This window comes from Phyllobates terribilis, unplaced genomic scaffold (assembly GCF_046119375.1).
Source record: "Phyllobates terribilis strain yellow unplaced genomic scaffold, ASM4611937v1 Scaffold_2__4_contigs__length_985480577, whole genome shotgun sequence".
Lineage (NCBI taxonomy): Eukaryota > Metazoa > Chordata > Amphibia > Anura > Dendrobatidae > Phyllobates > Phyllobates terribilis.
The window spans coordinates 446,094,534-446,121,317 of record NW_027362762.1 but is presented as its reverse complement, the minus strand read 5'-3'; the positions used below and the strand labels follow the sequence as shown (position 1 = coordinate 446,121,317).

Genomic DNA, 26,784 nt, shown 5'->3' with positions numbered 1-26,784 from the left:
CTCCTTCCTTTATATTTGCTTCACTCAACCTTGTAAATTTATAAATGAGATACTTGAATGCTTTTGCATTTTATCTATTGCTTTACAAATTTCATCATTCTACTCACCTTGATATGCAATGGTGGTAACAAAATCATAAGTGGGTCAATGAGTGCTGGATGCAGGACATTTCTACTCCCTGGCTGAAGTAAATGTTGGCGAGGCCAGTCTCTTTTATTGTAGTGATATTCAGAGAAAGCAGCAGTACTTTGTGTATGCACCCTGGAGACCAAGTAAGAGGGCAACCACCTTTAAGTCACCACAGAGGGGCAACAAATGTTGGTCATTGTCCAGGTACCACAACAGATGTTTCATGTTGTCACAAGTTTCTTTCATGTGGACTGCACAACCAACTGGAATTGAAGGTAGCGTATTGCCATTATGCAGGAAGACGTCTTTTAGGCTTGTTTTGGACCAATCGATGAAGAGCCTACATTCCTCTGGATTGTGACATATCTTCAGAGTTTCCATTAAATTGTTGATGTTTTTGTATGCCACAAGATCGCCCTCCATGAAGAAGTATTGGACAAAATCTTTATCATGGTTGCAGAACAAAGAAATCTGAACATCGCCTGCTAGGAGATTCCACTGCTGTAGCCTGGAGCCTAAGAGCTCAGCCTTACTCTTGGGAATATCCAAATCTCTAACAAGATAGTCTAATTCACTTTTTATTACAAGTTGTGATTCAGTTGAGGTTGCTGATAGAAAGTCTGGGACGTGACAGGAAGATGCTTCATGACACCAAACGCCCTCTTCTTCCTCACTTGACTTGACTGAAAATATTTCTGGTGCTTTTGGAACCGCCAGTTCTTTTGTATATGGTACTGGGCGTATTGCAGATTGAATGTTTGAATACTGTAAAGTCCACTTCTTCCTTGAAACTCCTTTCCTATTGGGGGGCACCATGCAGAAAGCAATTGGTAGTATGATCGGTTGGCTTTCCAGATCATTGGGACTGCAAAAGGCATAGATTGCCTCTTGCCATGCAACCACTGGGTAAGATGTGATGCACATCGATTGCTGCATATGTGTGGAGCCCAACTCTTGGGTTCTAGGCTTTCCTTATCAAGGTAGTCAAGTTTCACCTTTGTGACGCAAAAGTGACTTCTCCGCATATGTAGCAAAAACTATCTACTTTGTTAATGCAAGAACAAAGCATATCTAAAAAAAACTCATATAGAAACATGTCAATATACTGAGAAACTAAGCTAAGAAATCCTAAAACTGTATACCTTCCATAGAAAGCATTTATAAAAGTAGGTGATGCAACTGTAATTAGGATTACGTTTTTTATTGGTCACCCTAAGATGATAGAATACTGAAGGCTCAATAGACTAAATAGATGATGTAATAGACTAGAAGCTAATAATGTAAAAATGATGATGAAATAATAACGATGGAATTTTTCTAAAAGCCTGCAGGAAAGGTGTTCTAAGTAACTACCACCTCCTCTGGATCTTGAAAATTAGAGCCAATCAGCAAATGTAAGCATCATTTTCGTTTTAAGCACCACAAAATTAGTTGGGTTCAACTGTTTTCGTCTCTGAAACAATTTGGCTGTAGAACAGTGTAACCGGTGAGACAAAACAGGAATATGCCAATACAGGAAGATTGAGACAGAGCTACTAGGAACCTAAGTTCAGGCAAGGAATGGAGGGTGGACACGCCTGAGGCAGGGGAAGCAGATCTCTGCAGGACAGAATGGATACAAATTCCTGCAGAGTTTGGCTGTGCCCCCCTATGACTCACAAATAGCAGAACTGTAAGTGAAGAACAAGACAGGTCAGAGAGATGGTCAGGTACTAGGTGGAGCAGAGCAGAACATGTGGTAAATAGGGCGGAGCTTAGAAGGCGTGCGAGTGGCCGGCGTAACAGTACCTTCCCCTTACACCCCCTCCTTTTTTGGCCAGACCGACAGAGAAATCTTTCAAGGATGGTAGGGGGGCAGATGGGTACTTGTTCTTGGTGGTGATTTTGTAAAGACCCCGATGAATGCAGGGACATAGGGAATCATCCTTCTTCGTCACGAAGCAAAAACCACCATCGTCGGGAAAAGAGGACTGACGGATAAATCCCTTAGCTAGGTTTTCTTGGATGTATTCTAACATGACATGTGTCTCTGGCAACCATAGTGGATACACACGGGGTGGAGAAGTGCCAAGCAGCAAATCGATAGGACAATCGTAAGGTCTATGGTGTGGCAAGACCCCTGCCTTCTTCTCACAAAAATACGTCTACACAGGCACGATAGTGGATGGGCAGAGAAGCAGGGTTCGAAGGTACAGGTGGCGGAATCTTGGCTGTGACCTTGGCTATGCCCGTTGAAAGCACAATATGGTCTCCAATGAAGTAATGTCCAGTCACTAACCGGCGCATGAAGACGAAGCCATGGAAGGCCTAGGAGAACAGAAATCACAGATATAGGTAGCACATAGAAGGAAATCTTCTAAGTATGCAAGACTCCAACCTGCAGTGTGAAAGGCATGGTAATGAATCAAATAGGTTCTGCCAGGAGTTGTTCATCAATCCATAGCCTGTTTCTGTCCTAGACATTAATAAATGTAAAGACTGCCTATCATCACAGGGGGGCAGATTTAAAGTGAACTGTACTTTTAAACGTATTTTTATTTAACAGACAATGTCTTAAAAAGTATTTTAGTCAAATCACTTTGATTAAAAATTGTTATGTTTTATCCCTTAACCCCTTCACGATGTGCGCCGTGCATGGTGTGTCTTCCCCGCATCTTTCTGGGCACTGATCTGTACAGCTGTCATGTGCCCCTAACAGCCGCGAGTGGAATCGCTAACGTGTTAAAAGCCGCTGTCAAATTCTGACAGAGGCATTTAACATGATCACGCCGGAAGCGCGTCATTAGCTCTGCCCATCGTCGACCCCCGTCACATGATCGCGGGTCGCCAATGGGTTGGCATGACAACCGGGGTCTTCAGGAGACATTGCCGGGATGCTATGAGCGCCGTGGACGGCGCTCATAGCAAGTCAGTTTTTCTGCTACACACAGGCTGATCTTGATCTGATCTGATCATCGCGTGTGTGTAGCAGAGGTGATCAGATAATCGCAGCTTCTAGTCTCCCATGGATACTATTATAGCAGGTAAAAAGTAAAAAAAAATGTTTTTAAAAATATTTAAAAAAAAAAATAAAATAAACGTTTAAATCACCCCCTTTCGCCCCATTCAAAAGAAAACAATTAAAAAAAAACAAATACACATATTTGGTATCGCAGCGTTCAGAATCGCCCGATCTATCAATATAAAAAAATAATTAATCTGATAAGTAAAAGGTGTAACGAGAAAAAAAATCAAAACGCCAGAGTTACATTTTTTTGGTCACTGCTCGGTGCGCAAAAAATAAGCTCTCACCTGGCCCCAGATCCCGAAAAATGGAGACGCTACGGGTCTCAGAAAATATCAACTTTTTTTTTTAACAAATTTGGGATTTTTTTTCACCACTTAAATAAAAAAGAACCTATACATGTTTGGTATATACGAACTCATAATGACCTGGAGAATCATAATGGCAGGTCAGTTTTAGCATTTAGTGAACATGGTAAAAAAAAAATGAAAAAACAACTGTGGAATTGCACCTTTTTTTTTTGCAATTTCACCTCACTTGGAATTTTTTCCCCATTTCCCAGTACACGATATAGTAAAATAAATGGTGTTGTTCAAAAGTACAACTCGTCCCGCAAAAAACAAGCCCTTATATGGCTTACACGGCCATATTGACCAAAAAATAAAAAAGTTATGGCTCTGAGAAGAAGAGGAGTAAAAAACAAAAGCGCAAAAATGGAAAAGAGCCACGTCGTGAAGTGGTTAAAATAACTGTCTAACGTGCTGGCCGCCGGGGGTCTCACTTCTTTAATTTGCTGTCCACTGTCTGTTGTTAGACTAAATCTGGCTCCAGTAGCAAAGAAGCTGAGACGGTCTGCAGGAAGAGGGCATGTGTCTCGCAAGCTCAAGCGTGTAAGCTCCTGTGTCCTGGCCTGTAGTTATCCAGCCACAGCATCACTGCTGTGTGACTGCAAGTCTATGCCTCCTCTCTCCTTCTATGTTCCTCTCTCCATCAATATTCATTGTAAAAAACAAACATTTATGATCTATTTTCTTTGTCAATGTAACAATAAGCACTGAAACAGCACTGAAATATTTTTTGCAAATATTATGTTAAAAATGCATGATTTTTACAGCACTTTTCTCAACATCGCAGCAAAAATATGCATTTTTTTATGCATTAGGCCATAGGCCCACTATCAGTATTTGGTCAGTATTCGGTCAGTATTTTTTCTCAGGAGTGGGAGCCAAAACCAGGTGAGGAACAATCAGAGAAAAGGTATAATAGAAACAAGTCACCAATTCTGCATTCATCACCCACTCCTGGTTTTGGCTCCCACTCCTGAGAAAAAATACTGACCAAATACTGATAGTGGGGCCGTGGCCTTATAGTGAATATCACTGTAAAATTTATGGCAAGTAAAGATGCGGTTTCAGCACCAATTCCACATTTTAGAGATGCAGGGGATTGAAACAGTGTTGACCACTCTCCAAAGGATACTGCAACGCATTGCAGGAAGTGTGGGAAAGGATGTACTGGCAATAAAATACTGGTAGGCTTCCAGGTGGAATGCATGCCAGCGGTACTTTTTATAGAAATAGAAGTTGCAAAGCAGAGGCACTGGGAGGCAGATCAATGGAAATAAGCATACTGCTGCAGGGAAAAGCATTGCACACAACATGAGACTAGGTGAGTCTGCAGCCTTTTTAAACTTTTATTGAAGAGTCAGTTACCGTATTTTACGGATTATAAGATGCACTTTTCCCCCCCAAATTTGAGAGGAAAATGTGGATGCATTTTATAATCCGAATTTAGCTTACCAGGGAGAGCGGCTGAGGTAGAGCGGGGTCACAGGAGGCAGGGTCGCTGCTGCAGGAGGTCAGTGGCAGCAGGAGTAAGGCAAGGTTGTGAGCCCGGGCTGGGAGGAGAAGGTGCTCCGGCGCTGCGAGGCTGCAGGCTGTCAGAAAATGTTGGTGTTGAGCGGAGTTCCCGCACTTTCCCATTGATTTCCCCGCAGTGGGCTGTGGGTAAATGGCTGCCGGAGGCGTTAAATGCATAGATTGAGATCTCCTGAGATCTCAATCTGTGCATGCGCCGCCTCAGACGCCCATTTTCCCAAAGTCCACGACAGTAAAATTAATGGGAAAGTGTGGGGACTCTGCTCAATGCCAACATTTTCTGACAGACCAGGGCCCGCAGCCTCGGGACACTCCCTTCTCCCAGCCTGGGGCCCACAGCATCGCCTCACTCTTGCCGCCGCCATCTGCTTGCAGCAGAGACCCTGCCTCCTGTGACCCTGCTCCATCATAGCTACCCCCCAGGTAAGCTACTGCAAAATCAGACTATAAGACGCACCACCATTTTATTAAAAAACTTTTTTCCTATTTTCCTCCCCAAAATTTGGGGTGCATTTTATGGTCTGGTGAGTCTTATAGTCTGCAAAATATGGTATATTATAAATGTACTCCTTTTTCAGGTGATAATTCACACTACCATGACCAACAAGACAAGAGAACCTGGTGCTTGGCTGCTGTCCCAATACCATTCCATAATCTTTGGGTCACACCCTATGTTTGCCAAAGGTATAAAGCCTTTAGGAAGGGCAATCCCCATTAAAGTAGGGATCAGTCAATTAGGGCAATCCAGGGATCCCACACCAGATGTCTGCACTGTCTCTATGTACAGTATCTACACTCTTGCTCACGATAGCACAATCTATGTATAGCACTGAATTATGTTTTGTCCCCACTTGCATTTTTGCGTTCCATTTAGATTTATCTATTCCTAAATGTGTAAAGTGGTAAATGACTTTGTCCAGAATTTATAATCATCTCAGCAAGCTGTAAAAAATGGGTGCAGCTATGTAATCTGACTTGACAATACCTTCTCTTGTCATGAATCAAGTTTGCTGTTAAATATTGATAATTATCAACAATTTATAACCAGTTTCTTGTAACAGCCATGCAAGGCGACTAAAGAACGGGGAGAAAAGCCTGCGGCAACAAAGACTGTGTTAACCTGGCTGTCTTTTCTTAATTAAAGTCAATGAATGGGAATGCAGCGTGGAGCTATAGAGAAGGACGCCGTGATATTCAGAAAGCCACATTTTCCAACACTTGATACAATATAAAGCTAACATATTTATAAAGCTCTATTCACCACAACTGATTGTATAATTGCTGTTTTTGTGAAAAGTAAATGACATGACATTTTTTTTTTACTAGAGAATAAGTATGTCCTCCGATGGTTACTTTCATAGTTACTATGATAGAAATTACACAAGATCAAATCTATGTAAAAGCAAACCGGAAAAGTGCCCAAGGTTTAGTACATGAGCTATAATATACAGCTTTAGAACAGGCTGAAATAAGACTAATCTGATCCTTCAAATCTGACATTTGGCTTTTTAGCCATTTCCAAGACTTTACAAGAAATGCTGGCAGATTAAGAAGTTGACAGAAACTGAAAATATAGAAATGTATCAGCGCTAGTGTGTCTGGAGATGTTAGTGATATATTTGGCATGAAAAATTCCAGCAGCGCAAACCAGTGGGAAAGGTTGAGTCTTGTATGCTACTAGAGGTTTCAGCTTGCATGGGGCACTTAGCAGACATATCGGTAAAGTCAGAGCATATTAAATAAGTGCAAACTCAACAGTTCAATTTTCCTTTGCCATATTTGGAAATTTTCTTAATATATGAATGTTAGATATATCTAAGACCAAATTCGGAATTATGCTTAAAGTGCAATTCTATAAATTATCTGGGCATAAACATTCCCATCAAGTAAACTACAATATATGTATTGGGAGAAAAAGAGGCAGCACTCACTGCAAGCTAAATACAAGGCAGCCTGGATCTTAGAGTGCATTTACACAGATATCTGACCAATTTCTGTCAGATCAGATCAAAACTAGAGTGTATTTGATATGTACACTACCTTTGGCATTCTAGCTGTTAATTTGCTGAGGTAATCTTGAGAAATTTCACCCCATGCTTCCTGAAGCCCCTCTCACAAGTTGGATTGGCTTGATGGGCACTTTTTGCGTACCATACGGTCAAGCTGCTCCCACAACAGCTCAATGGGGTTGAGATCTGGTGACTGCGCTGGCCATTCCATTACAGATAGAATACCAGCTGCCTGCTTCTTCCCTAAATAGTTCATGAATAATTTGGAGGTGTGCTTTGGGTCATTGTCCTGTTGTAGGATGAAATTGGCTCCAATCAAGCGCTGTCCACAGGGTATGGCATGGCATTGAAAAATGGAGTGATAGTCTTCCTTATTCAAAATCCCATTTACCTTGTACAAATCTCCCACTTTACCAGCACCAAAGCAACCCCAGACCATCACATTACCTCCACCATGCTTGACAGATGGCATCAGGCACTCTTCCAGCATCTTTTCAGTTGTTCTGCGTCTCACAAATGTTCTTCTGTGTGATCCAAATACCTCAAACTTTGATTCGTCTGTCCATAAAACTTTTTTCCAATCTTCCTCTGTCCAGTGTCTGTGTTCTTTTGCCCATATTAATCTATTCCTTTTATTAGCCAGTCTCAGATATGGCTTTTTCTTTGCCACTTTGCCCTGAAGGCCAGCATCCCGGAGTTGCCTCTTCACTGTAGACGTTGACACTGGTGTTTGCGTGTACTACTTAATGAAGCTGCCAGTTGAGATGCTGTGAGGCGTCGATTTCTCAAACTAGAGACTCTAATGTACTTGTCTTGTTGCTCAGTTGTGCAGCGGGGCCTCCCACTTCTCTTTCTACTCTGGTTAGAGCCTGTTGTGCTCTCCTCTGAAAGGGAGCAGTACACACCGTTGTAGGAAATCTTCAGTTTCTTGGCAATTTCTCGCATGGAATAGCCATCATTTCTAAGAACAAGAATAGACTGTCGAGTTTCACATGAAGGTTCTCTTTTTCTGGCCATTTTGAGAGTTTCATAGAACAAACAAATTTTATAGCTTCTCAAATCAGCCAAACCGTTTTCAGCTGGGCTAACATACTTGTGCAAGGGTTTTCTAAACATCCATTAGCCTTCTTACACAGTTAGCAAACACAATGTACTATTAAAACACTGGAGTGGTGGTTGTTGGAAATGGGCCTCTATACACCTATGTAGATATTGCAATAAAACAAGACGTTTACAGCTAGAATAGTCAATTACCACATTAACAATGTATAGAGTGTATTTCTGATTCATTAAATGTTAGCTTCATTGAAAAAAAATGTGCTTTTCTTTAAAAAATAATGACATTTCTAAATGACCCCAAACTTTTGAACGGTAGTGTATGTCTCATCTTCCAAAATGATTTTTTTAATCTAGAGATGAGGAGAAATGGCAAAAATTCAAGTTCATCTGTTCTCACAGATTTTCCCAAAAAATTTGATTTGCAGAAAGGTTTTTCTCCGCTAATTTAATGTCCTGTATTATACTCACTAGACCCCAAAGCATAAGACACGTAATAAAATAATGAAAAATAAAGACTAGAAATTGAAGTGTTAGGAATATAGGGTTATTAAGCCTGCTTCATGACCCTATATTCCTAACAGTCTCATTTTTATAATTCTTTATTTTTCATTGTTTTATAAGTTTTCACATTTTAACATTCGTTCTACTCTACCTTCTTGTTTTACACACTTACAGCAGTCTTCTCTATGGCTCTCCACATTGACCTACTTCTCTCAGACTGGGGAACTCCCTTCTCACGCCTCACCGCAGGTTCTATCTATGGGGATTTCTGTTCACACGCTCTTCAGTGAGTTCATCTAGGTACTCTCACAGCTCCAGCCCAGAAAAGGGTTTTTCCTTTCCCACGCTCTCCTTATACACCTCTCATTTAATTTTTCATACCACAATTTTTTATCCTTTCTTCATTTTTCATTAAAATTTATTTCCACACCATTTTTTATTTTTTACATTCAATTAAAATCTATTATACGTTTAATAATTTGTTTCATATAAACCCGCCAGAGAAGTTTTTGTAATGTGATTATGCACCTTTTTTCAACACAACCCTCTTTTTTTTCTACTTGAACTTTATTTGTATTTACAGGGAACGAATCATCTGCATCCCATATGGGCAATTTTCACTTTGGGGCTCACATTTGAATTGTCACAATATTTAAGGCTGCTTTGTGATGCTATATACAATCTCTGTGGCTGTTCTGAAGAAGTAAGAATACTTTGAAACTCAGAGAATAAACCGCATTAATACCTTCTCTTGATTTGGACTCCTTTATTGGATGCAATACTCAGCACAGGTTACCCACATCTTTTGATTTATTTTAAAACTACATTGGTCTTGCCAACCTGTGAAGCTGCGGCAGCAGGGATCCTTATTTGACACCCTTTACTGTGTTGTGTCTCACAGAACCACATCAGGTGAGCGATACTGCCTTATGCCCAAGACTGTAATTTGGAAAATACTCTATTGCGATTTTGTTGCTCCCCCAGCCATTTCCTCACAGAGAAGTTCTGTCGTATATGCCCAGTTGGCTAAAGGAAAAACGTGCATCTTTATTACCGGGGAACATAACTTTGGAATGGAGGGTCACAGAAGAAACAGAAAAACTGCTCCAGAATCAGTGGAGCAACGACAATTGGAGGATGTAGTCAGTTTAAATTTAAAAATCCAATGAAAGATCTTTAACAAGATGGAATTTTTTAATTTTTGTAACTTGCTTTGTTACTATGAATTATTTGATCAGTTTCTGTGGACACAAATAGAAAGAAGAAAAAACATGTAACAAACTTACAGCCAGCTAGCAGGTATTGATAGTATTGTACCACATCTGATGCCAATAACAAAGGATGGTTTGCATTAAATGGTTGCTGTAGCTCATTCCACTGAGGAGTCCTGAGGAAATAGAAAATATGCAAAATAAAAACCATTTATGCAGAACTTAATAATACTTCATTTCCATAATACATTGTTGTTTCCATCAACCTTGCAAGAAGTGGTAGACGTGTGCGGGGCGGGAGTGGTGTTTGACAAGGAACTATACATCTGTACTCAAGTCACTCTGACAACAGCTTCGGCAACATGTTCTTGATGTGCTTTCTATTTCACTTTGGTATTGTAGATATCCAATGTATGTAATCTAGTTAGGTTTTTATGTTGCATTAACTTTTTTTTTTAAATGATAATGTTTATTTTCATTTTCCATATTGATAGATAGATAATAAGAAACATTTTAAAAAAATCACAACATAAAAATCTAACTAGATTACACTAATTTGATATGTACATTATGTACAATATGTACATATTATACAGTACGTACCAATTTTCACTCTGGCCACTAAACCTAATATCAGGCTAATCTTTCCAGTTCTGTCACTTCTCAGTAGTCATTGCATTAGCATTATAGGAGTCATATTAACAAATACCACCTCTACATACAGTACAGTACATAATACAGGTATTTATTGTCTGATTCTGGACAGTTAGAACTTTCATGGGTGCTTGCTGTTTTTTAAGAAATGCACCGAGATGTCTTCTGATATGAATTTCTTTCTTACTTGACCTAAGTTCCATAATGAAATTAATCTTCTCATATTGGCTAGGAAAATTTTTATGATATAAATGATATTATGCTGCTAATTTTATTTTACTGCTGAAGAAAGATAGTTCAAGATGTTATAAACCCTAGTTGCAAAAAAAATTTAACATTTATACCTGACTGTATAGCTATTGTATTATATAATATCCTATGTACTATAATACAGGGTGGTCCAAAAGTAGGTGGACAGAAAATAATAACATTTATTTTGATTTGGTTTTCGACTATAAACTTTGTCATTGAGTACTCCCCAAAAGAAAAAATCCATTGGGGTCAAGTCTGGTGAACGTGCCGGCCAATCAAGTGGACCTCTTCGGCCAATCCATTTATTAGGAAATGTTTGATCAAGATACTCGTGGACTACTCTTGAATAATGTGGAGGGGCCCCATCTTGTTGGAAATAAAGGTCATTTGAATTAGGCTGTTGCTCTAACTGGGGAACAACTTGAATTTCGAGATACTTATCTCCTGTGACTGTTCCATCAAAAAATATTGGTCCTAAAACACCAAAACTTGAAATACCACCCCAAACATTGACACCAGGCTCATTTAGTTGTTGCTCTAATGTTAAATGCATGTTCTCATTATACCAGTAAATACAATTATGTCTGTTAATATGTCCGGATAATTTGAAAGAAGCTTCATCACTCCACATAATGTTATCTAAAATTACTGGATTTTGTTTGATAAATATCCCCCTTTATAACCTTATTACACTTTCTGTCCACCTACTTTTGGACCACCCGGTATATACAGTGCCTTGAAAAGGTATTGCTACCCTGTGAACTTTTCCACATTACACCCACAAACGTAAATGTATTTTATTGAGATTTTATGTGATATACCAACACAAAGTAGCAAGTATATATGAAGTGTAAAGAAAATCTAAATCTAAAAATTATGATGTTTATTTGCATTCAGCCCCCCGCAGTCTGATACCCCTAAAAAAATCCAGAGTGACAAATTGCCTCCAGAAGTCACATAATCAGTAAATTGAGTCCACCTGTGTGTAATTTATTCTCAGTATAACTACAGCTGTTCTGCGAAGGCCTCAGAGGTTTGTTTGAGAATCAAACAGCATCATAAAAACCAATGAACACACCAGACAGGTCAGGGATAAAGTTGGAGAGAAAAGTAAAACATGGTTAGGTTATAAAAAAATAGTCCAAGCTCTGAACATCTCACACAGCACTGTTCAATCTATCATCCAAAACTGGAAGGAATATGGCACAAGTGCAAACCCACCAAGATATGGCTGTCCACCCACACTGACATCCCAAGCAAGAAAAGCAGTAATTAGATAAGCAGCCAAGAGGCCCATGGTTATTTTGGAGGAGCTGCAGAGATCCACAGCTCAGGTTGGAGAATCTGTCCTCAGGACAACTATTAGTTGTATGCTCCACAAATCTGTGTTAGAACCCTCCTGTTTGTTTTTTCCATCTTGTGTTTTGCGGTCATGTGACCATCTGCCTTTATATTCCAGCTCCGCCCTTTTGGCTGTGCTGGACTTCAGTGTTGTTTGACTGTTTTGCTAGCCATGTGCATCTGTGCCTTTCTCTGTCAGTTCGCTTAGTCCTTCTGGGACCTCTAGTACCTTTCTGTCAGTTTATCTTTTTGTGTTCTGCAACAACTTCTCTGTTTAGGAGGTGTCCCATTTTTGTTCCAGTCCTTCGTTCTTTTAAGGACCCCTCCCCTTATGCTATAGGTCTTCGTTCAGACTAGCTGAGGACTAAGGCGGGTCTGTTCGCTAGGAACGGGCAGCCCGCTACATCATAGGGATTCAGCTTAGTCTTACTGTAGGGATAGCTTTCCCCTCTCTTTCCTTAGTACTTGTTGCAGATCATAACAGTAAGTCCAGCCCAAAAAAACTAAAGGAAAGAAATTCAGGGATCAGTGTGGCTTCCGGCCAAGTTTTGGCTCAATGCTTGCAGGGATGGTCTCTGGAGGTGGCCGAGCTCCAGCAACACGTGAGTAGCTGTTCTGGAGCCCATTTTGTGGAACCCAAGGTAGGACTGCCTGATGTTTTTTATGGTAAACAGCAAGATTTTTATTCCTTTAAAAATGCTTGTTTGTTATATTTTCATTTGAGACCAAGGTCCTCTGGGAATGAATCACAGTGCATTGGTTTTATTATGTCACTTTTGCGCAATGAACCACAGGGGTGGGCCTTTTCTCTCCAATCTACTGATCAATGCGTAAGGTCTGTAGAATAATTTTTTTCTGCTATGGGTCTATTATATGACGATCCTGATCGAATCTCATCTGCTGAGGCAGAACTCAGGTGTTTGAATCAGGGGTCAGGTGATGTTGAAAATTATTGCACACACTTTAGAAGATGGGCTTCAGAAGTCAAATGCAATGATCTTGCTCGAAATGTCTATTTCTTGCTGGTCTGATTGAAAGGGTTAAGGATTTGCTAATTGCATTCCCCGCACCTGAGACTCTGCAGGATGCCATGCAACTAGCTGTTCATGTGGATAGGAGGCTGAGATTTAGGCAGAATGAGGTAAAGACTCCTGTAATGCCAGGTCCTAGTCCCCAGAAAATCTGCTCAGACGGCGGAGAACCGATGGAGGTTGGGGCGAAGTCGCTCCCCTCACAGGAAAGAGACTGGAGGTTCGCCGAGGGATTGTGTCTTTATTGTGGTAAAGCTGACCATTTGATTAAGTATTGTGAGCTTTGTTTAAGTAAAGAAAAAAAAAAAGGTCAGGTACGCCCATATAGCTTGTTTACACTCTGCATGAGTATTTCTTTCAGGGAGTACTACTTTGCAGGAAAATTTGATTGAATTTCAGGTATTTGTGGATTGTGGTTCAACACTTAATGTGATTGATAAAAGGTTTTTGGAAAACCTTAAATTGAAATCCAAACCTTTGTCATCACCTATTTCTGTGATTGCAATTGATAACACTCCCTTGAAATGTATTACTCACAAGGTTGCTGTATTTCCCCTCACTATCAATGGTCTTCATCAAGAAATTTTGGACTTGGTTGTATTAGATAATTTACCCTCTCCGGTCATTCTAGGATGGCCTTGGTTAAAACTGCACAATCCTTTGCTGGACTGGTCTACTAATATGATAAAGTCTTGGAGTCCGAAGTGCTATGATAAATGTTGTAATGGTCGCATTGCGGCTGTGGAAAAAGGGGAATTACCTGTACCTATTCAAGATTTTTGGAGGTTTTTTTCGGAGGAGGACTCGCAAGTTTTACCTCCTCATAGGGATTATGATTGCGCCATTGAGTTTGTTCCGGGAGCTACTCTTCCCAAGAGTCGCTTGTTTAATCTGACTATCCCTGAAAGAAAGGCCTTGGAGGAGTACATACAGACTAGCCTGGCTGCTGGTCACATTAGACCTTCTAAGTCGCCTGTGGCAGTTGGATTTTTCTTTGTTAAAAAAAAGGACGGGGGTTTATGTCCATGTCTGGATTTTCATGAAATTAATAAGATTACCGTACGCAATTCCTACCCATTGCCGTTAATTCCTGACTTGTTTAACCAGTTAGTGGGGGCCAAGTGGTTCTCTAAGATTGATCTCCAGGGGGCATACAATTTGTTACGAGTGAAGGAGGGTGATGAATGGAAAACTGCTTTTAACACTCCGGTAGGTCATTTTGAGAATCTGGTGATGCCTTTTGGTCTTACCAATGCACCTGCATTTTTTCAGAGCCTTATTAATGACATCCTGAGACCTTTGATTGGTAAGAATGTGGTTGTGTATTTAGATGACATTTTGATTTATTCACCAGATCTGGAGTCCCATTGGCAGAGTGTACGTGAAGTTTTGCAGTTATTGAGCAATAATTCACTCTTTGCTAAGCTGGAGAAATGTGAGTTCGCTGTGCAGAAAATTAGTTTTTTGGGCTACATTGTCTCCAGCGAGGGCTTTGAGATGGACCCGGTGAAGGTTCAGGCTGTTCAGGAATGGCCTAGGCCTATTGGTTTGAAATCTATACAGAGATTTTTGGGTTTTGCCAATTATTACAGGAAATTTATTAAGAATTTTTCTGTAATTATTAAGCCTCTAACCGATCTCACCAGAAAAAGGGCGAATACGGTCCAGTGGACTACTGAGGCCATTAAAGCGTTTAGGTACAGTACATACCAAAAGTTTGGACACACCTTCTCATTTAAAGATTTTTCTGTATTTTCATGACTATGAAAATTGTACATTCACACTGAAGGCATCAAAACTATGAATTAACACATGTGGAATTATATACTTAACAAAAAAGTGTGAAACAACTGAAAATATGTCTTATATTCTAGGTTCTTCAAAGTAGCCACCTTTTGCTTTGATGACTGCTTTGCACACTCTTGGCATTCTCTTGATGAGCTTCAAGAGGTAGTCCAAAGTGGAGCTTTTTGTGCTAAATGCAAAACGCTATGTGTGGAGGAAAACTAACACTGCACATAACCCTGAAAACATCATCCCCACAGTTAAACATGGTTATGGAGATGCTTTTCTTAAGCAGGAACAGGGAAGCTGGTCAAAGTTGATAGGAAGATGAATGGAGCGAAATGCGGTGCAATCATGGGAGAAAACCTGTTAGAGGCGACAAAATACTTGAAACTAGGGTGTAAGTTCACCTTTAAGCAAGACAACGACCCAAAACATATTGCCAGAGCTACAATGGAAAGGTTTAGATAAAAGCATCTTCATGTGTGTGAATGGTTCAGTCAAAGTCCAGACCTAAATCTCACTGACAATCTGTGGCAAAACTTGAAAATTGCGGTTTTCAGATGCTTTCCATCCAATCTCACTGAGCTAGAGCTAGTTTGCAAAGAAGAATGGTAGAGACATAACCCAAAAAGACTTGCAGCATAGAATCATAGAATTTTAGAGTTGGAAGGGACCTCCAGGGTCATCGTGTTCAACCCCTGCTCAATGCAGGATTCACTAAACCATAAGATGTCTGTCCAGCCTTTGTTTGAAGACTTCCTTTGAAGGAGAACTCACCACCTCTTGTGGCAGCATGTTTCACTCACTGATCACCCACCGTCATTGTCAAAAAGTTTTTTTCTAATATCTAAACCGTATCTTCTCTCTTTCAGTTTCTCTCCATTGATTCTCGTGTTTCCGTGTGTAAATGAGAATAAGGATGATCCCTCTACACTATGACATCTCTTTGGATATTTGTAGACAGCTATTAAGTCTCCTTTTAGCCTTCTTATTTGCAAGCTAAACATTCCCAGATCCTTTAATCGTTCCTCGTAGGACTTACTTTGCAGTCAGCTCACCATTCTGGAAACTCTTCTCTGAACTTGCGCCAATTTTTCTACGTCTTTTTTAAAATGTGGTGTCCAGAACTGGATACAGTATTCCAGATGAGGTCTAACCAAGGAGGAGTGGAAGGGGATAATTACTTCACGTGATCTAGACTCTAAGCTTCTCTTAATACATCCTAGAACTGTGTGTTTGCCTTTTTTTGCTGCTGCATCACACTGTTGACTTATGTGCAATATGTGATCTATTAGTATACCCAAGTCTTTTTCACACGTGCTGTTGCTTAGTGATACTACTTCCATTCTGTAGATGTAACTTTCATTTTTCTTGCCTAGATGTAGAATCTCGCATTTCTCCCCATTAAATACCATTCTATTAGTCGCTGCCCATTCTTCAAGCTTATCTAGATCCTTCTGAATCCTTTCTGTGTCTTCTCTAGTGTTAGCTATCCTTCCTAGCTTTGCATCGTCTGCAAATCTGATTAGTTTACCTTCAGTTCCCTTATCTAGATCATTTATAAAAATGTTGAACAACACTGGGGTCGGAACAGAGCCTTGTGGTACCCCACTTGAAACACTTCCAATTGGATGTGCAACCATTTATTACCACTCTTGAGTACAATCACTGAGCCAGTTATGAATCTTCCTAACTATAGCCTTGTCAATCCCATACTTGGTCATTTTTTCAATGATAGTATGAGATACTTTATCAAAAACTCTGCTGAAGTCAAGATATACTATATCAAGCGTATTTACCTGATCCAACCAGTCAGTGCTTCCATCATAGAAGGAAATTAGATTAGTCTGTCATGACTTGCTTGCTACAAACTGTAGTGTGGCAGAGTTCACACTGTGCGGCAATGAGGCGTGACCCAAGGAAAGTCCAACTTAAACGTCTTTATTTGGCAAAAACTCACAACTCAAAAGCAAAAGCTGTCCTCCGGCTCTCAGCCGGGATATCCACACAGTCCGTGTAAACCTGTTGCCGTGGGAGACGGCCGAATCGTGTCCCTTAGGGTGCGTGAGATATGTTGCCTTTACAGGCCTGTGTTCAGCTTCACACAAGCTTGCAGAGCTTCCTGCTATGCTGCTAGCAATCCCAACACTGACTCACCCAACCCTTCGCTGCAGGTTTTTAAAAGGAATATGTGGCCATGAGCCACTTGTAAGACCCAGGCAGGAGGGAGTGGACCGCCCCACTGCCATCCTGGAATCCACTCCAAGAAAAAAAGCTCATGCCGGGTTTTCTTAAATCCAACTTAGTCAAACATCTTGACCAAGTTCAAACTTTACTTTTATTCTGCACTGCAATCACAGCTGTGTCTGTGATAGCAATACACTCCAGCGGGTTCAATATGCCTTTATGCACATCCTAGGAGACACATACCGTCCCTCGCATATGATCCCTCTCACTGCTTCACAAAACCCATGCTGGCTCTGGTTAATTACTGTATTCTTATCCAAGTACTTACATACATGCTGTTTAATCATTTGTTCAAAGATCTTTACGGGTATAGAAGTAAGGCTCACTTGCCTGTAATTTCCTGGCTCCATCAGCTTTCCTTTTTTGAAGATAGGGACAACATTTGCCCTTCTCCAATCTTCTGTTCTCCAGGATTTTTCAAAGATTCTGGCTAGTGGTTCTGCAATTTCCTCTACTATCTCTTTCAGTACCCTAGGATGTAATCCATCTGGACCAGGAGATTTAAAATCATGTAAATTAGCTAAGTGCTCCCTCACCATCTCTATCTGTTTATAGATGGTGTGGATTCTTTCATTCCTTCAATAACACAGTGAAGATCAGTTGATGTTACATTTGCTTTCTTACAGAACACATATGCAAAATAGGAATTTAAAAGTTCGGCTGTTAGGCCGGTACGCAGGAGAAGGGCTTTCTCGCGGCGTCTGGCCAGGCCCTTTCCAGCTGGTCAGTAATTGTCAGCATTTAGGTTTCGTTCTAAGGATTCTAAGTGTGGTTTCTGCGTTTCTGCTCATGTGCTGCTAAGCCACGCCCCTTGCGGTCATGTGCAGCTAAGCCACGCCCTTTGCGGGCATGTGCCGCTAAGCCATGCCCCCTGCTGTCTGGTACAGCGTGGTTGGTTGCCCTGGGGGGCTGGGGCTGTCTCTAGTGTATTTAAGGGCTCCGTGGGCTCCGCCCGGGGCCTAGTCTATCTCTTTCTAGCCTGGGATGAGGTCTCTGGCAGTAAATGCAGTGTGTGAGAGTCGTTGTTAACGGTTCCAGCTGAAAGCTCCCTAGTCATCCTAGCCATCAATTAGGGCTAGGGGAATGCTGTGAGCAGCAGGCTCTACCGTGTCGGTTCACCGGTTGGTGTCCACGCCACGGAGGCGTCCTTGCTACCGATCCAGCATTCCAGGGTCCGCCATTGTATGTGTGGTCACACTGCCGCTTTTACACCCATGTGTTGGGTGCTGCAGAGATCCTCACCCTCTTTAGGAACTTAGGTTCCAGGCCTTTCCTGGCCTGCAGCTATCTGCAGCTCTATACGCCGCCATCTAGTGCTCAGGCATTTCATGCTGTCAAATCCTTCCTGCTCTGCACAGCGGTGTCTTGCAGTGCAGAAGTTTATTAGTTTCGTTTCTGGAGTGTTGTTAACTTCCAGCATTGTACCTTGTTTTGTTACTACTTGTGTGTGCACTTAACACTCTAGTTCATTTCTTTCTCTGTGCTTAGCTGAACTTTCCTCTGGACTCAGCTGCAGCAGCTCCTCTGCAGTTCGGTGGACCCCAACGTGTCCTTTGAGTTTTATTTTATTAAAGGACACGCCAGCGTAACATCGGCCTTCTCGACATCATTTTTGACCACTTCACCCTTTTCCTCTATAGCATTTTTGACTTTCCTTTTGCTTTTGACATACCCCCAAAATCCTTTTTTATTGCTTTTGGTCTCCCTTGAAAGCCTCACTTCATTACTGGCTTTAGCTCTTCTAATGCTTGGCCTGAATTCCCTGCAGACAGCATTATATTCTTCTTTAGATATGTCCTTTCTTTCCATTTATTATACATTTCTTTTTTCCTTTTTAACAAGTGTTTAAGTTCTGTGTTCATCCATCCTGGTCTCTTTAAATGCTTCCAATTCTTCGTTCTTTTCGGGAATGTTACTGATTGTGCAGTGAGAATTTCATTTAACAAAATCTCCCATCCTTCTTGGACATTTCTGTCCTTTAGAACATTCAGCCATTGGACCTTTCGTACCCTCTTTCTGAGTCCACTAAAATCTGCCTTTCTGAAGTCCAACCTTAAAGTCTGAGTCCTCGCTGGTCTTCCTCCTCTTGTAATAATAAAAATTCAAGGATAGCATGATCGCTGCCTCCTAAATTCCCAGCCACCTTTACTTCCGCAACCATTTTCTCCCCGTTGGTAAGAATTAGGTCCAAGATGGCCAATTCTCTGGTTGTCTCTTCTACCTTTTGAAAGATAAAGTTGTCAGCGAGAGAAGATAAGAATTTTTTGGACCTATTACTTTTGCCTGAGAGAGATTCCCAACAAATATCTGGATAGTTAAAATCTCCCATGATCACTATGTCATACTTTTTTGAGAACAGAGACATTGATGTAAAAAGAGTTCATCCATATCTTCTGTCTGTCCAGGTGGCCTATAGTAAACACCTACAATAGCGTCCTCTTAGTTCTTCTCTCCCTGATTTATTACCCAAACAGTTTTTGCAGAGCTACCATTCTCTGAAGCTTGGATCTCTGCGGAGATATACGTTTTTCTAACATAAAATGCAACACCTCCTCCCCTTTTGTTAATCCTGTTTCTAATAAATAAGTTGTAGCCTTCAAGGTTTGTATTACAATCATGTGTATCATCCCCCCAAGTTTCAGTAATGCCTATGACATCATATCTCTTTCTGAGTTAGCAGCTCCAATTCTTGTTTGTTTCCCATGCTCTGTGCATTTCTTAGACACATTATAGTTTGTAGTCAGTATCTCTTGCTCCTCTATTTTCATTCAGAATTTATTGTTTTTGTTCTTTATTTCCATTTCTAATAGTAGGGTTCTCAAAAGAATTCATTACATAGTTACATAGTTACATAGTTTCTAAGGCCGAAAAAAGACAAGCGTCCATCCAGTTCAGCCTATTTCTTGTGCACTGCAGCTATTCCGCAGCGTTGATCCAGGGGAAGGCAACAAAAAACCATGCGGTATAGGCCAATTTACATCATTGAGGAAAAATTCACTTCCCGACACCAATCTGGCAGTCAGATTAAATCCCTGGATTAATTAACTAAGCATAAGATGTAATTTTATTGTTCTCAAGAAAGGCGTCCAGGCCTCTCTTGAACTCATTAAGTGAGTTGGACATCACCACTTCCTCTCCCAGAAAGTTCCAGAGTCTCACGGCTCTGACCGTAAAGAATCCCCTTCTATGCTGGTGCAGGAACCTCCTTTCCTCCAGACGCATAGCGTGCCCCCTCGCCTTTGTCACCATCCTTGGTATAAACAGGTCATGGGAGAGATCTCTGTACTGCCCCCTGATGTATTTATACATGTTTATGAGGTCTCCATTAAGCCTTCTCTTTTCCAACGTAAATAGGCCTAATTTTGACAACCTCTCTGGGTATTCTAGTCCCTCCATTCCCTTTATTACCTTAGTCGCCCTCCTTTGTACCCTCTCTAGCTCCAATATGTCTTTCCTGAGCACCGGAGCCCAGCACTGTGCACAATATTCTAAGTGCGGCCTTACCAGCGCTTTATACAGAGGAAGTACAATGTTCTCATCATATGCCCCTATTCCTCTTCTGATGCATGCCATGACTCTATTTGCCTTCGCAGCTGCTGCCTGACACTGGGCACTCCAATTTAATTTGCTATTAACCAAGACGCCCAGGTCCTTCTCCATGTCAGATTTCCCCAACGGTTTCCCATTTAATATGTATGGGTGACTGCTGTTTTTCTTTCCCATGTGCATGACCTTACATTTATCGGCATTGAACCCCATTTGCCATTTTTTGGCCCAACTCCCCAATTTATCTAAATCCTCCTGTAGCTGTGCCCTATCCTCATCTGTATTAACTACTTTACAAAGTTTAGTATCATCTGCAAATATTGCTATTTTACTATGCAACCCTTCCACTAGATCATTAATAAATATATTAAATAATATAGGGCCCAAGACAGACCCTTGAGGCACCCCGCTAGTAACCCTGACACACCCTGAGCTTACTCCATTGATAACCACCCTCTGCTTTCTATCACTCAGCCAGCTATTTACCCACTTGCACACATTATCCCCCAAACCAAGCATTCTCATTTTATATACCAACCTTTTGTGTGGCATGGTATCAAACGCTTTGGAGAAGTCAAGGTATACAACATCCACTGACTCTCCCCGGTCCAGCTGTGAGCTCACCTCCTCGTAGAAGTTGATCAGGTTTGTTTGGCAGGAGCGATCCCTCATGAATCCATGTTGATATGGAGTTAGACAGTTATTATCATTAAGATATTCTACAATAGCATTTCTAAGAAATCCTTCAAACAATTTACCCACAACAGACGTTAAGCTGACTGGTCTATAGTTCCCAGGGTCACTTTTAGACCCCTTTTTGAATATTGGTACCACATTTGCTTGGCGCCAGTCTAGTGGGACAGTCCCTGTCCATAAAGAGTGCTTGAATATAACATACAGCGGTCTGTTTATCACATTGCTTAATTCTTTTAGTACCCGGGGGTGTATGCCATCTGAGCCTGGTGACTTGTCTATTTTGATATTATTTAGGCGTTTCTGAACTTCCTCCTGGGTTAGGTGGGTGATATTTAGCGGAGGGTTTACTTCATCACTCTGCATTTCCTCTGATAAATTTTTTTCTTTTGTGAAAACAGTGGAGAAGAAGCTATTGAGTAGGTTTGCTTTACCCTCATCGCCCTCTATGATTTTACCCAGGTTATTTTTCAATGGGCCAACTCCATCAGTTTTAATCCTTTTACTGTTTATATAGTTAAAGAACAGTTTGGGATTCGTTTTACTTTCCTTGGCAATTAGTCTCTCTGTCTCCTCTTTTGCTATTCTTATTTGTTTCTTACAGATTTTGTTTTTTTCCCTATAAGATATTAGCGCTTCCTCGCTGCCTTCTTGTTTAAGTTTACCGAAAGCCCCTTTTTTGTTTTTTATTGCCCTCTTGACTTCCTTATTTAGCCACATTGGCTTCCTCCTATTCCTAGCCCTTTTATTCCCATAAGGTATGTACCTTCTACAGTGACTATGTAGGACTGTTTTGAAAATTTCCCATTTTCTATCCGTGCTCCTATTACTAAAGATACTATCCCAGTCTATAAGGTGAAGGGCATCTCTTAACTGATCAAACTTTGCCCTCCTGAAGTTCAGTGTTTTTGTGACTCCCTTGCTGGGCACCCTACTGAAGCACATGTGGAATTGTATAATGTTGTGGTCACTATTTCCCAGGTGCCCCCCGACCTGCACCTCAGTTATTCTGTCTGGCCTGTTAGTTAATATTATGTCTAAAAGGGCCGTCCCTCTAGTTGGTTCCTGCACAAGTTGTGACAAATAATTGTCTTTGATAATTGACAGAAACCTGTTTCCTTTCTGAGATCTACAGCTTTCGGTTTCCCAGTCTATATCGGGGTAGTTGAAGTCCCCCATAATAATCACCTCGTTATTTTTTGCTACTTCGTCTATTTGTCTCATTAATAGACTTTCCGTGGCTTCTGCTATATTTGGTGGTTTATAACAGACTCCTATGATAATTTTATTATTGTTTTTTGCCCCATGTATCTCCACCCATAAGGACTCGACCTCCTCATTTCCCTCCCATACATCCTCCCGTATTGTAGGCTTTAGACACGTCTTTACATATAGACAGACTCCACCCCCTTTCCGACTTCTTCGATCCCTTCTAAACAGACTGTAACCCTGTAAGTTAACTGCCCAGTCATAGCTTTCATCTAACCATGTCTCGGTTATTCCCACTATGTCATAGTTACCTGTAGATATTTCTGCTTCCAGTTCATCCATCTTGTTTGTCAGGCTCCTGGCATTTGCTAGCACGCAGTTTACACGATTTTGTTTTGTTACAATCTTCTCCCTGTGGATTGTATTAGAAATTTTCTTACCTCCCTTCCAAGTATCTTGTCTTGGACCTTCTTTGTCGCACTTCATATCTTTCATTAGTATGTTCTCTGGTTGCATGTTCGTGTCCGGCGTTTTTCTTCCCATCCCCTCTTCTTCTAGTTTAACGCCCTCCTGATGAGTGTTACGAGTCTCCTGGCGAATGTGTGTTTCCCCGGTTTGTTGAGGTGTAGTCCGTCTCTGGCAAGGAGTCCGTCATAGAGGTAATTCACACCGTGGTCCAGGAATCCAAATCCTTGTTGTGTGCACCATCGTCTCAGCCAGTTGTTCACATCAAGGATCCTGTTCCATCTCCTGACGCCATGCCCGTCTACTGGAAAGATAGAAGAAAAAACTACCTGCGCATCCAGTTCTTTTACTTTCTTCCCCAATGCTTCAAAGTCCTTGCAGATTGTCGGTAGGTCCTTCTTTGCCGTGTCATTGGTGCCAACATGTATCAGAAGAAATGGGTGGACATCCTTGGAACTGATGAGCTTCGGTATCCTATCGGTAACATCCTTGATCTTCGCCCCTGGGAGGCAGCATACTTCTCTTGCGGTTATGTCCGGACGGCAGATAGCTGCTTCTGTTCCTCTCAGTAGTGAGTCTCCCACCACCACCACTCTTCTTCCATTCTTGGCTGTCCTTTTTCTTGTTGCTTCTGGGTGTTTCTGGGTGCTCTTTTCTTTTTAGCTTGCTGGTAGTTCCTCATCCTTAGGTGTGCCATCTTCGTCCTCCACAAGTCCTTGGAATCTGTTTCTCAGTTGTGTGGTTGGTGGTGTCTCCATGGTCTTCTTGCTTCTTTTGGTCACTTGCCTCCACTTGTCTGCCTCTGGAGGTTCTCTGACGCTTCCTTCACTTTCCGTGACCAGTAGTGACGCTTCTGTTCTGTCCATAGCTGCATATTTTTTCCTGGCCGTATATTTCACATCCCATATTGCTATAGTTTAAAGCTCTCTTGATGACTGTAGCAAGGCATCCACCAAATATGTGTTTTCCTGTTTTCGTAAGATGCAACCCATCTTTAGCAAGGAGTCCCTCACTACATGGTCAAGAAACCCAAAACGTTGCTGACGGCACCATTGACGTAGCCAGTTGTTCACCTGTAGAATACTGTTAAATCTCCTTGGTCCACATCCATCCACTGGGAAGATATATGAGAAGACGACCTGAGCTCCCAGTTTCTTCACTTTCCGGCCTAGGTCTTCAAAGTCTATGCATATAGTTTTCTAGGTCCTTTTTTGCTGTGTCATTTGTTCCTACATGTTTTAGTGGGCTTGGATAATAGTCTGTAGCACTGAAGAGTCTTGATACTCTTTCAGACATATTTTTGATTTGCGCACCTGGAAGACAGCACACTTCTTGTGAGGTAATGTCCGATAGCAGCTTCTACTCCTCTCAGTAGGGAATCTCCCATGAACACCACTCTCCTTTTCTTCTTCACCAAAGTGCTTCTTTTTCATCCTTTAAGAGGCTTCTGATTACTTACTGGAGTGTTCTTTGTGGGCAAAGCACTTTTTTTCTTCATAGTTGTCCTGTGTGAGAGCCTGGTAGCGGTTCTTCAATGGTATGGGTGCTGACTGCCTCCTCATCCTACTGCTTCTTTTGGTCACATGCTTCCATTTTTCTTCTTCCGCAGGTACATTGAAACGTGCTTCTCTTCGAACATTATTTCTACTCTGTCATTAGCTTCCTCAGGATTGCTGAAAAGTTCTTCTCTTGCAACATTCTGAAGAGATTCTTCTGCTCTGTCAAGAAAACCATTATCTTCTTTGATGAGCTTAAGTGTAGCTATTCTCTGCTGGAGACTTTGCACCTTTTTCTCTAACAGAGTCACAAGCAGGGCTGTGGAGTCGGTAAGCAAAACCTCCGAATCCTCAATTTCCATGACACAGACTCCAATTCCGACTCCCTCATACATGGCTCATGTTTAAGTGATAAATTTACTGTAGCACAGATTCATCTCAGCTAAAAGTCTAGACCCTTAGATCAGGTATAGGGCAGACATTTATAGGACATTTCATAACTTTCCCAAATTCTTATGAAAAAATATTCCCCATAAACTGCATTGAACTACTATACCCAATTTATAATATATTTTAGGAGTCAACGTTGGTCCATTTTATACCGACTCCAACTCCATCAAAATGGGCTCCGACTCCGACTCCACAGCCCTGGTCACAAGCTTGCATTTCTGGCACGTACGTAAAGTTTGTCTTTTCCTCTGGAAAGTCTGTAAACATATAGCACATATTGCAGCACACCATATGGGTAATCTCCTTCTCCATGTTGAGCAAAATGAATTTCTGCTGAATCGTCTTAAAGATCCATCTACACCCAAATATCTTAAGACTGGCGGCGACTCTTCACTCTTCCCAGAATGCACCTAGAATATGCAAAATATCTCCCACAAGCTTCCATTTCTGGTTCCTTTGTGTTGGTATATCACGTAAAATCCTAATAAAATATATTTAAGTTTGTGGGTGTAACATGAAAAAATCTGGAAAAGTTCAAGGGGTTTATATATACACACAACACTTTCCATTGGTTGAATACTCGGTAAAAAGTGAAGCGTTATCAATCAGGCCAAAAACTGAGTAAAACAATGTTCTAGTCAGCAGCATTGAAACAGTATTTAGCTCAGACAAAATTCCTTGATGTTCCTACTCTCTGAAAAATGACAGCTCTGTCCAATATGAGGTCATTTTAATTAAGGAATGTTCCTTGTAAATTGCTCTGTATCGTTCATATTGATTATACCAGTACAGGAATAACCACTACCACAGGACAATGCATCCTGAAAATCAATGGCAAAATACTTTAAAATGTCTGAAAAAAATAAGACACTGGAATAATATTTATAGATTGATTTCTGTTTGGTGCAGTTAGGTCTGGCCACTTATTAAGGGCCATTTCAATCTAGACTAACTTTTATTAGAAAACCAATGTAACAGTGCTGCATTGCTAGACAATTACATTAATGTAGATATAAATTAGAGGGTAATGGCAATAACGATAAGTAATGGTATAGAAATATCATTTATGAATGTCTGATGAAATAACATCAGTATATTTCATATTATTTATATAACATATTGCACCCTATGTAGCCTGCATATGGTACACAAAATACAGATTTAGCAATTTCTAATTATTACCAAGCTATTGGATTAAAAGTTTTGTTGAAAACAAACATTTAAACTTTCATTGTGTGCTTGTTTTATAATTACTGTCCAAAGTCTAGAGGGACTGCTCTAGATAAGAAGGTATCTGTGATATATGCCCAGGCTCGGACTGGCCCACTGGTGACCGGAGGATTCATCAGGCAGGCACTGATGAGAAATGGAAGTACCCTCCTATTCTAGAACAGCTATGTACTGCTCAATTCATCCAATTCAACAGTGGTGCAATCTCTCCTTTCCCAGCTGTGTTAGTGCTAGGTATTAGGGAGAGGGACACCTCACTCCAATTAATATTAGGGCAAACTGACACCTCTGAAAAAGAGGTGTCACTGGCAGACACATTTCCTGCAGAGGTGTCAAGTGACTTACCTCTTCTGCAACTGTGGATGTGGATTAGTTGAGCAATGCAGAGCTGTGCTAGGTGACACCTCACCTGCAGAGGTGTTAATCTGACCAGTTCTCAAGGGTGATCACAGTGAACTGATGGGTTACCAACCACAGCAGTTAAATCTGCTTGGCAGAGCATGCTGTTGCAGTTTGCACACCCTCACCCCTCTGTGGCACCTCAGAGTAGGAGCTCGATGAGTCTGTGCTGTGCTTGGTGCTGCGTCAGTAC

The 26,784-nt window shown here is 41.2% G+C and overlaps 1 protein-coding gene across 7 annotated transcripts in view; it reads right to left on the bottom strand.

Moving 5' to 3' along the window:
- Positions 1-26,784, bottom strand: part of BCAS3 (BCAS3 microtubule associated cell migration factor) — a 1,370,469-nt gene that overhangs the window by 678,762 nt on the left and 664,923 nt on the right. For all 7 annotated transcript variants that reach the window (XM_073665482.1, XM_073665487.1, XM_073665488.1 and 4 more), the window contains one exon: positions 9,866-9,966. In XM_073665482.1, the coding sequence (XP_073521583.1) occupies positions 9,866-9,966 (101 nt within the window). The remainder of the gene's footprint in view (positions 1-9,865; positions 9,967-26,784) is intronic.